Source organism: Trematomus bernacchii, unplaced genomic scaffold (genome assembly GCF_902827165.1).
Source record: "Trematomus bernacchii unplaced genomic scaffold, fTreBer1.1, whole genome shotgun sequence".
In the NCBI taxonomy this organism is placed as follows: Eukaryota; Metazoa; Chordata; class Actinopteri; order Perciformes; family Nototheniidae; genus Trematomus; species Trematomus bernacchii.
Genome location: NW_022988097.1, coordinates 6,818,330 through 6,830,993, shown reverse-complemented (window position 1 = coordinate 6,830,993; position 12,664 = coordinate 6,818,330). Strand labels below are relative to the sequence as shown.

General features: G+C 39.3%; 2 protein-coding genes across 5 annotated transcripts; one reads left to right on the top strand and one right to left on the bottom strand.

The window, feature by feature from the left end:
- Positions 1-635: 635 nt before the first annotated feature.
- Positions 636-7,278, bottom strand: thg1l (tRNA-histidine guanylyltransferase 1-like). Of its 4 annotated transcripts, XR_004555146.1 has the most exons (8): positions 6,496-6,725; positions 5,812-6,015; positions 5,534-5,710; positions 5,272-5,444; positions 5,071-5,159; positions 3,757-3,864; positions 2,243-2,459; positions 636-2,005 (listed from the first exon to the last, which is right to left on the bottom strand). XR_004555146.1 is itself a non-coding variant. In XM_034121401.1 (7 exons), exons 2-7 carry the CDS (start codon positions 6,003-6,005, stop codon positions 2,298-2,300), a joined length of 903 nt encoding a protein of 300 aa, XP_033977292.1. In that variant the 5' UTR covers positions 6,006-6,015; positions 7,200-7,278; the 3' UTR covers positions 2,034-2,297. The 4 variants fall into 4 exon arrangements, 3 of the variants coding, with proteins under 3 accessions (XP_033977292.1, XP_033977291.1, XP_033977293.1); XM_034121401.1 differs by lacking the exons at positions 636-2,005; positions 6,496-6,725 and adding an exon at positions 7,200-7,278 and having other exon boundaries at positions 2,034-2,459; XM_034121400.1 differs by lacking the exon at positions 636-2,005 and having other exon boundaries at positions 2,034-2,459.
- On the top strand, positions 7,201-11,813 carry lsm11 (LSM11, U7 small nuclear RNA associated). The gene is made up of 4 exons (XM_034121399.1): positions 7,201-7,706; positions 8,442-8,581; positions 8,709-8,792; positions 11,230-11,813. The coding sequence occupies exons 1-4, from the start codon at positions 7,268-7,270 to the stop codon at positions 11,578-11,580; spliced, it is 1,014 nt and encodes a 337-aa protein (XP_033977290.1). The 5' UTR covers positions 7,201-7,267; the 3' UTR covers positions 11,581-11,813.
- The last annotated feature ends 851 nt before the right edge of the window (positions 11,814-12,664 follow it).

The following is a 12,664-nucleotide window of genomic DNA, read 5'->3' as shown; positions in this document are numbered from 1 at the left end:
TATAATCTCTATTCTAAATCTATAATAGTGTTCAAAAGCATCAAAAACGTAGTTAATAGTCAGTATACAACAAAGCAGATTTACATAGTTTAAGGGGTTGTTTAAGGACTCTGAATTGTTCTGCCTTATCTCTTAAAGGGGTACTCAAGCAATTCTATTATTGTACTTTTTTAAAGTTGGTGTACACACAATAAACAGATTTGAAAAGTTCCCTTTTTCAAAATTGAAGCAGTAGTGATGAAGATATCCTCACTTTTAGTTATCTTACTATACTTTAAGCTCACAAAATGCTGGATCCTACATTTCCCATCATGCAACATTTAACTTTTTTTTTCTTTGGACCTTCCCTGCCTGATTAATGCCTACATTCTATCCTTTTTGTGATGCAAACCTTTTGTAAAAAATTGTAGTTTCCAAGTCCAAGCGGAGATCAACATGATGACATCACTGCGACATCTTCACGGTTATCTTCTCTCGATTTAGAGCCGCTGAAGACGTTCACTGTTTTCACCACCTTAGTATCATTCCTCATTTCTATGAAGCGGAGTACAATTGACTTCTTTAACTAGACTATATACTGCTGCATTCACACAATGTCGCCAGAGCCAAAAACAAGAAAATTAATCATTTAGACTTATAGGTTTTTAATGAAATTAACCAAGGAATGTTTTGTTGCCTTCACATTACCAAGTCGTTTTTTTGCATTTAGTATTCTTTCAATCTACAACACTAACCACATGTTTATAAATGCAACCGTAATCTTGGAATCCTTGAACCTTCATTAAGAATGCAGTACAGTAGTATTGTATCGTCATTTTGTAGGAGCCAGGGTCGAGCAATATGATGTACAGACGACTTGCTTCTCAGTGGCTATTTTACCTAAAATAACTGAGAACAGGAGATGATTTACAGGAGCTATTAAAGTACAATATTAAAGAAGGTGTTTAGAGTATTTCCTGTTTTTTACAACCAGTATCCCAATGGGATTATGTTTAGACCCTGCATGTAAACACATGCTTTCTTTAAATAACTGCATCGCTTGCCTCAACACGTTCTGGTTACTAAGATACCTTCAATACAATAGAGGCATTTGTTCAGTCATTGTCATGTTGGCAACTGTTACAAGTGAACCGATCTAAGCATACAGAAAAAGCCATTAAGAAAAGATGAACTTCTGCTTTCATAATGTGCTTTTGTACATGTTACTTCATCGAAAATGTAGCATGTTATCACGCTAGTTTGAAATGATTTATTAAAGTGTGAATAGATTTGAATCCTAGTTACATAAAGTACAGTAGAGAGAGCTACATGCGTTGAGACCAAAAATACAGCTCTAATACTCAACAGTAACTGAGCCTACTACAGTATTAAAATACAGTTGGCTTGTCCACTTCAATCCTTCAAAAGCCATTGATACTGAGCCGGTCATTTATAAGTGCGATGATAAATTAGCCTCGGAGCACATGTCAGGGGATAGAGTGTATGCAGGGTGTGTGAGGTATTCTTAGCTCTGATGACAGTGCAGGCCGCCAAATCCATTCACATCTCTAAATGGCGTCCTGGCCCAAGACAAGGCCACTTGTTCCTGCCAAGGTATTAGTTTCTGCTTTACTCTGCTTATTCCTATCAAGTATGCTCCACCTTACTACAAACTGTAAGTGATATTGAACACTTTGCAAATAGCCGTCCTGAATCATTCAAATTCAAGCATAAGAACTCTGCTTTATGGACAGAAAAAGGAGAGTTGGGATTGAAAAACGCCCACATGCAGATAAAAGAACACACTTACAGTGGGTCAAGAGGTGTTATGGCAAAAATGCTGAAAGTTGAAATGATTGTCGTACCCGAAATTATATATATATTTTTTGTAAAAACAACTTTAGGAGAGCTACATGCACAAGAGTGTGATGATGCCTGGGGCAGCTGCTGTTTGTCCTCAATACACGCTGTTAAAAGATTTAGGAATGATCTGCCTCTCTTTGAACATGACAGGCATCATCATCAATTTAAGCAGAGAACGTCCTACTTTAGGGAACATTATGAAAGAAGTTTAATATGTGAAAGCAAGAATATGTTCTGGCTGTGAGAGAGTAATTACACAAAATCTGTCATCAAAGGCCTGAGTCTCAGAAATTGCTCTTTCAAGGGATTCAGGGGCACGGAGCCTCATGGGTGACATGTTGTTTGATGTTTATCTAGTCAACAACAAGCTGCTATCTGTCCATCGCTGGTATGGGTCCACTTCAACCGTTCTAGCCAACATCAGTTCAGGATTCTTCTCCCTCAGGAGCTGTTTGTTAGCAGTTGTCGTCCTCCAGGATGTCGGGGTGCTCCTCCCAGAACTGCTCCCCTATAACGTCGCAGTGATGGGCATGCACCCGCCTCCTGCTGCGGGTCACCTCCACCTCCTTCTCCTCTGCGCTCGGCAGCTTCATGCGTTTGGTGACCGTTTCATCTCGCTGGACACAAAGAATGAAGAGTATATGAGCAGTGCAATTTAAAGGGAACTTAAAGGAACAGTTTAACATTTTGGGAAGCACCAATATCATTTCTGTCTAAAGATTCCAGACATCAGGAAGTCAGTGCACTCTGCCAGGAAGTACTCCAGCATTCAAACCCCTACTGAACCACATGTTTTTGTATTGGATAAAATACCAAGACTTATAAGTATACTTTAGAGAGAGATTGGTAGTTTTTTTGTATAAATGTTGACATTTTAGAGAGTTTTACCCCTTGCTTTAAATCTTTATGCTTAGCTAAGATTTATTTCTCCTGGCCTTTGTTTCATATCTGCGGTATCAAACCTCTTGGACAAAAATAAATCAATTAAATGGCTGTATATTGAAAAACTATCCATTGAAAAATATCAATAACTATTTTTAAATGTGTACTGTTGAGACATTTCTGACATTGGTTTGTTAATGCTTTTATTAGTTTTTCTGGTAATTACTGCCCCACAATGCAATGCCACGTTCAGGTAATGTTTGTTACAGCACGGTGGAATACTGTATAATTCACAATAATATCAGCCACCTTTTGTAACCGGCTATATTTATTCTAAACCTGCCTGGATTTAATTCATTTAGTTTCCTTTTATTTCACTGTGGTATGAAGTGGTATAATAAAACGTGGAAGTTGTTTGAGACGTGTATGTTTTCCTACATAGGGAAAATTATGTTATTTTAAGAGCTAAACTACATTATTTGCATTTGGCAATTTAGTGCAAGCAGGGACTTGTTGAAAAGTGAAGCTGAGAATTAAACCCTAACAGGGAAGTTTTGTAAGTGGCACCTGAAAGCAATTGTACCACATGACTATGTTGCAACTGTGACCAAACAACAGGCAACTAAAATATTTGTATGTCCGGGAAAAAACAATTAGTAAGTAAACATGCACAGAAGGCAATTCTGCTTCCCAAACATAAATAGTAAATGTAGTACTATAGAAATTAAGTGTTGCTGTCAGCCAAACCTGCAAACTGCAGACAAGTGCACAAAACTATTCCTGTTTCAATCTTTTCTGCTGTGTTTTGTCTGAGGCAGTTATCAGCAGATACCTCACACACAGTAGTCATGTTGGGAAATGTTCGGCTATCACTGACTAAAGCAGAAATAGATGAGGTGTGAGGTGGAAGTGGCTGAGGTGAGATATTAAAAGCCCTTTGTCACACACACCAAAGATATCAAAATGAGTAGGAGTTACCCCAGTCAATTACTCTGTCATTTTTGCAACATGAAACCATTTTCAGCAGCTCACCTTTTCCCAGATGAGAGTGGTGCCTTTTTTGAGGACGGCAGGTTCTGTGTTGTAGTTGATATTAAACTCAGAGAAAAGGATCTCATTTTTGTCTGCAGCTAGTGTTCCCTGGGGGGAGAAACAACAAAGTTAAATTAATATTACAAAAAGTTATTTATGCAGTACAAAAATCAGCTGATTCGTCAGGCCTCACTGGAATCTTATCATCCACACCTCCCACAACTGGTTCTAGTTTTGCTTTGTTTTTTTGAATATGGAAGTGATAAAGTAACCAGAAACATGGCGGTTTGATGGGTTGTGAATGACTCATTCATCCAGAATAAACACTTTCCACAACCCGTCAGCTGTCATCACTTTATGTGAGTTACAGACCACCGGAGAATAAAGTGACTTCCAGAGAACAGCTGTTTCAGTCAGAGGCATGTGTTCATCTCCAACCAGAATAAACCAGGAGTAAATAAGGTGGTCACCATGTGACTACATGTGAAAAATCGGCCAATGAAAAGCACACAAAAGCTACACAAGCAAGGATCATGTCTTCTTTGTAAAAACCCATTAATAAAGTAATATAAAATAAAGTTTACAGAAGAACTTTCAAACACAAAATAGTTCATACGGAGACATTTTTGTCGAAATATTCACACAATAACTATACTTTTCATAATCAATTTATCCTATGATATTTATATTTTTCATTAATTGTTTCCATTTGGACAGACAAGGTGAGAAACATTCAGTTATTTAATATCAGACTCTAAAATAATGTCTTCAACTTGATCAATTTGTTTTTGTTTGTATCATCGAATGTCATTCAATTTAGAATGATGTGAAAGAGATAACACAATTGTCAAACTTAATAATTCATAATAGCTGAACCAGAAAATGTTTGGCCTGTTCATTAGTTAAAGGCCGTATTCTTTAACTTTAATTTAATAATTTCCTGCTTATTGACTAATCAGCAAATTATTTCACCAACAATACAAAAATGTCCTCATAAGGCCTTCTTGGAAATGGCTTACAATTAAAAGCACAGTACACACAGTAAATGTTGTGCACATTCAGAAAAGTAGAACCAAAATTGAGACAGTGTAATTTCTTAGTTAATGTTAACTCTAAATGTGCAGGTGTTTTCTCCTTATTATTGTTTTTCATATTTTGAAGGTCTTGCTGTTCATATAAAGTTATTAATAGAAATGTAAAAGGAAAACACCTTTGATATATTATACAAAACAGCATATTTGTAAAAAGACACAGCAAATATTCCTAAACACTCAAACATATTTTTGTTGATTTATGATTTTGTGACGCTCTCACCTTTAAGCGTTCCTCTGCCTGGACTGTGGTGAGTCCTCCCTTTTGTACCAAAGTCCAAAACACTGTGTTGTACAAATTATTCACATGACCTGAAAGACAGAACACACACAGTCTGGTATCCTCATCGGTTTAATACAACAAAATCAGTCATACTGTGTGTGTGTGACTTTGTAAAACAGTTATGGCACAGTGTGCACTTACAATCTGCTTGCCTCCAGCTGAGGTAGTCTTTGAGGTTGTGGTTGCTAGGATACAGGACCACACGTCCATCAAAGCTGGGGGGGTACAAGAGGGGCTGGTCCTCCCCAAAAAACTCCTTCCAGTAAAACACATATGAGGATGAGAACTGGGAGGCCACATGTGTCATAAGCTTACTGCAGGAAGAGAAAGATGGAGGAATGAAGTCAGAGAGAGGAAAGCATGTGGGGAAATCAGATACATGCACAGTGCTGCAAAACTGTACCTGGCTCTCCTCTTAAACCAGGTTGAAGTCCTCTTGAAAACAAAGCTGAACTCATCACTTTGACCATAAGCGATGACAATATCCTCTAACTCTTCCATGACGGAGCGTGCACTCCGGCTCATCAGGCCCAAAGCCCTGTTGTCGTTGGGCTTTGCAAATTTGTGCTGATCTGTAAACCTGAAACAAAAAAGAAGAAACTCAAAACAAGAGAAAGATCCATCATGCTATTTATGTCTTCACAGAGATGACAGAACGTTTGACTTGAAGAGGAAACTCACTTGTGAAAGTTGCGACCATCCAATCTCACAACAATGTAGCAATTCCGTAGACAAGTGTCATCTGTTTCAAAGTTGCGGACGTACTCAAACTTGCTCTTGGCCATGTTGCTGGAAGTCGTAAAAAGACAGGCCAAGGGTTTGACAACACAATACCTGGCACGTCCACCAAATATACAGACCTTTCCAAACAGCATTGAGGGGTTCCTGAAAAGCAAAAGCAAATATGAAGCTGACACAATTACAGCATGAATGGAGTGAATTTTACACTCCACAAATTGTCACTTCTATGGGTGGGTGTATCATTATCCACATATCTGCATCATTTCTGCTGTTGTGTTTGCAGTGATGCCCTCTTTATAAAAAAAAAAGTCACATTTGTCAATTTGTAATTGAATAATAGTCTTGTGTTGAGTTACAACCAATGAATAGTAAAAGTCAAAAATGCATTATTGTTGTCAAATGGTTATGATGTTATTGAAATATAATATATTCCAAAATTAGCAATTCAAATGCATTCACCTCATAAATGTAGACATGTCTCTCCTATGAACATAGTTTGTAGTGGTTTAACCTTTACACAAATTATTTTTATTATTTCAATATAAAAGGCTATCCACCTAATTATAGAATAATTATTAAAGAGACATGTTCGTTTGTCTTTCTATAACATTATTTATTACTTACACTTGGAGGTGATGTGTTGTTAGCCAACGTACAGTGACCAGTAGGTTAGTTACTTAAACCCGTTGTCTTCATGCGTTAATATCTATATATTCCGTTAGTTACACAAACACCAATATTTGATTTATTAGGATAAACAGTAATGCAATAAACTGATATCTACATTTATCCTGAGAGTAAGTTCGCTAACACACGCTGGTTTGTGTACAGTCCGTCAACGAATGATGTCGTAGTGGAGCCGGAGACAGTGCACACTAAGGTTCCGGAGCAGACTTACATAAACAAATAATTCATTAAATCACAAATATCATATTGCTCTCAGACACTTCTTGTTCACACTATCAACGAACATTGTCAATTACCAGTTTGTTATGTTGATACTGCATAAATAATCAAAGCAGATTTACAAGCTACCAAAACATAACCTGTATTTTGGCGCCATCGTGTGGTTAGGTGAGGGGAAGGGCAACCAAAGATCGTGTATAAGGGGTTACGGAAATACGTATTGCGGAACTCGTAATCCAGACATACTGTTTTCTGAGGGTTAAATTATTTATTTAATTATTGTTTTATGATGTGAAATAGGTCATCACTATCAGAATATCACAGGAAAAAATTGTAACACCACACAAAAATAAGGCTTCCGTGATTGAAATTCGCCACCACTCTTGAAATAGGTGCAGAGTGAGAGCTCATCCTCAACCTACGTCAGTCACTTTCCCAGGGTTCTTCGGTTCTTCGCTGCACTGTGTGCTCATCTGCGCCTGTTTCAAACATGGAGGAGAGGGAAAGAAAAATTGTAAAGTCACACAGCAAAGAACCGGTCACTGCAACCTGTTCGAGTACACCATCAGCTCCGGAGCGTTGCGGTAAAGCTGCGGGCAGTGGCGCAGATAAAACAGATGTCTGCTCGGATAACTTCGACCCTCTCTTGGCCTTGTACTCGCCCACTGTGTCGCTTCCTTTTCCAAATATCAGAAGCTTTAACAATGTGGCGGCTTACGAGAGCTTTCTAAAGGGCGGCCGGGGCAGAGCCAAGCCGGAGAATGTGGAGAAGAAGCGGCAGAAGGCCATGAAAGGGGTGGCGGACCCGGAGCGCATCGAGAGGCTGAAGAAGCTCATGGTGAACAACCCGGTGACTCCGGAGGGGGAGAGCAGCGCACCGCGGAGAAGGAGGCACAAGCCGGTGAAAAATGTCCTCACAAGGATGCCCTGTAGGTTCAATAAGACCTTCTATTACATCACTGCATACATTGAGACTTGTTGGGAGTTCCTCATTCAATGTCAACAAGTGGGATGCTATCATGTTGACTTTTAGGATAGGCTTGCCATCACTTGGAAGCTGCAACAACTCCACATACTTGCACAGGCCGCTAAAAACCTTTCAAACATAAGCTTTAAATAAGTTGTTACTCCATAGTATTTTCATTTATAGAAGGAGATTGTCCTGCTCTTCATATGGATAAACATTAATTTCAAACTTTTTGTACTTTTCTCACAGTCCTGTAGTGTTTAACTGACTTGTAAATTACTACCATGAACTTAGAATAATAAAATACATAGGAACACAATACCATTTTTGTTTTTATAAGGGCTGCAGCAAACGTTTAATATTATATAATTTATATATTTACGCTTTTTTTTTGTACACGGGTAAATGGCTAAATATGACAAACCAATGTCAACTCACCATTACCACTTTTCAGAGCCAAGATAAACTGCTATTCTTTCCAGCAAACATTCAAAATTCAAAGATTTGTTATATAATGCTAATAATCTGAATAAATATATTGAACTTTATATCTCAGAAACCATACAATATTTGTACATCAACCAATTGAAAAGTGAAAAATCCAGTAGAACCCAGCATTGTTGGCCTTTTTTGCAGAAGCTTGTTGTGATACCTTCTAACTGTATGTTTGTGTTTCTCCTTTGTCATGTGTGTTCAGTGTGTAAAGGCAGTCCATTGGGGGAGCTGTACCGATGCGTGGAGGAGAAGATCAGGGTCAGAGTTCACATCAGGACCTTCAAGGGGCTGAGGGGAGTCTGCTCGGGCTTTGTTGTGGCCTTCGACAAGTTCTGGAACATGGTGAGCGCTCATTCATTATTTAACAGCTGCCATATGCTGAACAAATAATCTGCATCTTACTTGAAACCATGAAGTTTGTGTCTTTTTATACGGAATGTTTACTATCTGTTTTTATCGTCTTTGTCAGGCCATGGTGGATGTAGATGAGACATACCGAGAGCCTCTGCTTGGAGAGGCATTTTACCATGAGAAGGCCCTCACCATTTCCCGGGTAGGCATTATTCTTCAATGTATATCTGACAGAAATATATTTGTACTCTGTAATAGTAAAAGCTACAATCAGTTATGTTTCATTTCATTTCAAACCTTTATTTATCCAGGTGTATCCCATTGAGATCATTGATCTCTTTTTCAAGGGAGACCAGAGGCCTGTACTACGAAGCTGGTTCAACCTAACCTGGATATGTTTGAGTTAGCCGGTTGGCCCAATCCAAAACATACGCGCTCTGGCTAAACTGTACTACGACGCTGGTTATCAAGTGGATCGCTCAAGCTAGCCGTGTCCTATCTAGTTAGGTGCGCGTTCACATGAAAGGGGTGGTATTTGGAGCATTCGACCAATCTCAAACACGGACAAGCGTACTGACAGCGCAGCGTCATACTTCCTGAATGAAAAGTGAACTTTAATATTAGTCAAATATGAAGAAGTTAAACTTTAAACATCCATGTCTTAAACACTTTATCCAGGATAAAAGCCACATAGCTGCACCTGCAAGGTGAATACAGCTGGTAAAAGAAAAAGTGTTTGAATGCGTACATTAACAGGTTTATGAAATCACTGCCCCGTCTAAGACACGAGTGGATCTGACTTTAATTAGGAGAATTTGACTCGAGTGTTTCGTCAACTTAATGTGTTGCTTAAAATAATACTTCTGCATATAGTATGTGACACTGTGAGTGTTGCACGGCCAGATACGGCTCAAGAAGCTGACTCAAATAAGGAAATATATGATACATTATGATGTGATATGATATAAATGATAATGGGACACATCGACGTCTGCACTCACAGTGCCGCGGACTGTACTTAATGTTACTCTGATCCGGTTACTTATGTCGTGGCAGATATTTAAGTAAGCTTTCTTAACGCTAATGTTATAATAGTCAGATTGCTCTGAAGATGGGAGGGGATATTCTATTAATTTTCACGTTCACACAGTCAGTTGATTTTGGCCGGTCGTCTTTCCTGCAACGGCAGTTTTTCTGTATTTCCTCTATCCTGTAATATGACTTGATCGCTTTAAACTCCGCACACGGAGCTCTGATTGGTCAGCAGGTGGTGCTTTCACTGAGTTGATCTCTTAGCCTGCCACATAACCTGCTCCGGAGCAGGTTTGCCGCTCAGCATAAATTACCATGGAAATCTAGCCTGCTAAAAAGAGAACCAGCGTCGTAGGACCGGAAAGCCCGAGACTTCCCTGAAGTTAGCCGGCTAAGCGAAAATCCAGCTTCGTAGTACAGGCCTCTGCTCAAGTAGGTTCCACATGAAACATAAAAACATAAACAGAACAACAAAAAGGACATCATACAGCATAATTACAGGGATTACAATTTACATAACTATCCACATGAACAGGTACCAACAGCTTCCGATTGAGTAGCATCCAACCGAGCTTTAAAAACATTTAGTGGCACCAGATTGCTCAGTTTCCATTTCAATTGCAGACTATTCCAGGACAGTGGAGCTGCGCATCTAAAAGCTATCTTCCCTAAGTCAGTCCTAGCAGTTGGCACATTTAATAAAACCACAGCATGCGATCTCAGGCAGTAGCGACTTACAATTCGCCGTGAGATCAGGGAGGATGTAGGATGGAAGTTTCCCTAACATGGCTTTGTATATAAAAATGTACCAGTGACTGAGCGTCCGTACAGTTAGCGAAGGCAAACCAGCCCTTGCATACAGGGTACAGTGATGGGTTAATGCTTTACAGTTTGTCACAAATCTCAGTGCACTGTGATACGCAGCATCTAACTTGATCAGGTAATGGGCAGGTGCATTCATATAAATCAGAGCACCATAGTCCAGCACAGGTAAAAAGGTCACAGTGACTAGCCTTTTCCTGGCCTCAAGTGAGAAACAGGACTTGTTCCTGTAAAAGAAACCTAGCCTAACCCTCAGTTTTTTAAGCAGGTTATTGACATGACGTTTAAAAGAGAGACAATCATCAAGCCAGATACCAAGGTATTTGTAACAGGTAACCACTTCAAGTTTTATTCCTTGCGTAGTTACAATATCCAAAGCAGGCTCTGGTGTCTTTTTAGCTTTTGAAAAGAGCATTACCTTGGTTTTATCAACATTTAAAAGAAGCTTTAGTTCAGACTGAGAGCTGAGTCTGTTTGTTTTAATAAAGAAGTCAGTGATAAATAATTGTAACTGCAAGCTGACTTTAATGTACCAGTAGTTTTCATTTGACTGCTTTACAATGAAAGCTTGAGAACTAGCAGCAATTAGAAATGTGATGCATTTTGTCATGTGCCATTATATTGAAAGCACTGTAATTGTTCAAAATAGAGTGCCTTAGCTTGTTGTAATTTTTGCATTTAAATGTATCCTTATCCAAAAAGCACCTAAAATAAAACTGATTTTAAGTCCAGGAGGTGCTCCTCCCAACCCCTAATTTATTTGTGTGACAAACATCTGTGTGCAGCTCTTTGAGAAGCTGATGCTCCAGGAGAGTCCAGGAGATGATGAGCCAGCAAAGAAGCACGGAGCCCAGGAAACAGCCAGCAAGCATCAGCCTACAAACCCAAAAAGTGCTCCAAAAACCCCGTCTGCTGCTCAGCCTAGCAGCCGGAGACAGGACAGCAGGACGGAGTCCAAACTGTCAAACGCTGTTAGAATCAGAACGGATAAACACAAAGTCTCGCCGAAGGCCCAGGGGCCAGAGGTCTGCCAGAAGAAAGTCTCCCAGAAGTATGGCAAGGTGCACACACGCCACATCAACCAGCTCTTCATCCGGGGGGAGAGCGTCCTCCTGGTCAACCCCCAGCCGCTCTGATTATTCAGTTTGATATAACCCCTGGATACAAAGACTACAACCACAATCAATTAAAGTTTTATTTTACGCTGCACATCTGTAATGATGGGTGTGAAAGATGAACTGCCAGAGATGTAATTAGATTCAGAGGAATCAAAAGAGGACGTTTGTTATATCATATTGATATGGAGCTGGATCTCTGCCCACCAGAGAAGTGATTTTGATTTTTAGGAATAAAAGCTTCTCAGTTCTAATTCTAGTCTTTTTCCTTTTGTCTGACAGTCACTAAAGGAAATGTATTTGACACCGTTATGCCACAGCATAAACAGCGGTGTTATGGTTATTACCCAGCAGGTGGCAGCATAAACACATTAGTGCCATCTGTGAGGCCATTGTCATCGGAAAGAGCTTGTCCCTTTATGTTGCTTTTCCCGTTAGTTTGAACAGGAATGACAGCACAGTCTCAGCGGACTTCATAAATGCATTATGAATAATTGAGTTTGTGAAGCTAGAGATTGCAGATGGCACTCAAAAGCTGTCATTTGTCTTGACGTCTCCGATTGCTTTTACTCTTTAATGGGCACATTACCCATAAAAGCACAATTTACTGCATCTCGTGGAAGTTGTAAAGATGTCGCGTTTTTTCTTATTTTTAAATGGCAGAGGTTACTTTTGGATGATGAGTTGCCCCGCATGATTGCATGTTGCTGTATTTCTAGGTCTGCCTTATTCTAGATTTTTCTAATTTGACTGCAGAGTTTAATTGACCCTCTTTCTATATATTTGTATGCCCTAAATAGGACATTGTATGAGCAGTTGAGCTGTTTTCATCTATATGCTGTTACTTTTCATATATATATATTATTAGTGTAGCCCATTTAACAGTCTTCCTCTCCAGAGAGTGAAAACGGGGTCAATTGTTTAATGCAAGCTGTGTTTTAGTCGTGTTTGTCACACTAGTGTGTTGATGAAATATGAGAAGGGCACTGTGGTGAAGAGATGAGCCACAATTAGACTCCACAATCTTCTCTTGAGTGTATTATATCACCAGAGTAATCAGGCCATCCATCCCATAGGGCAAACTGTAAATATCAGTTGATATATA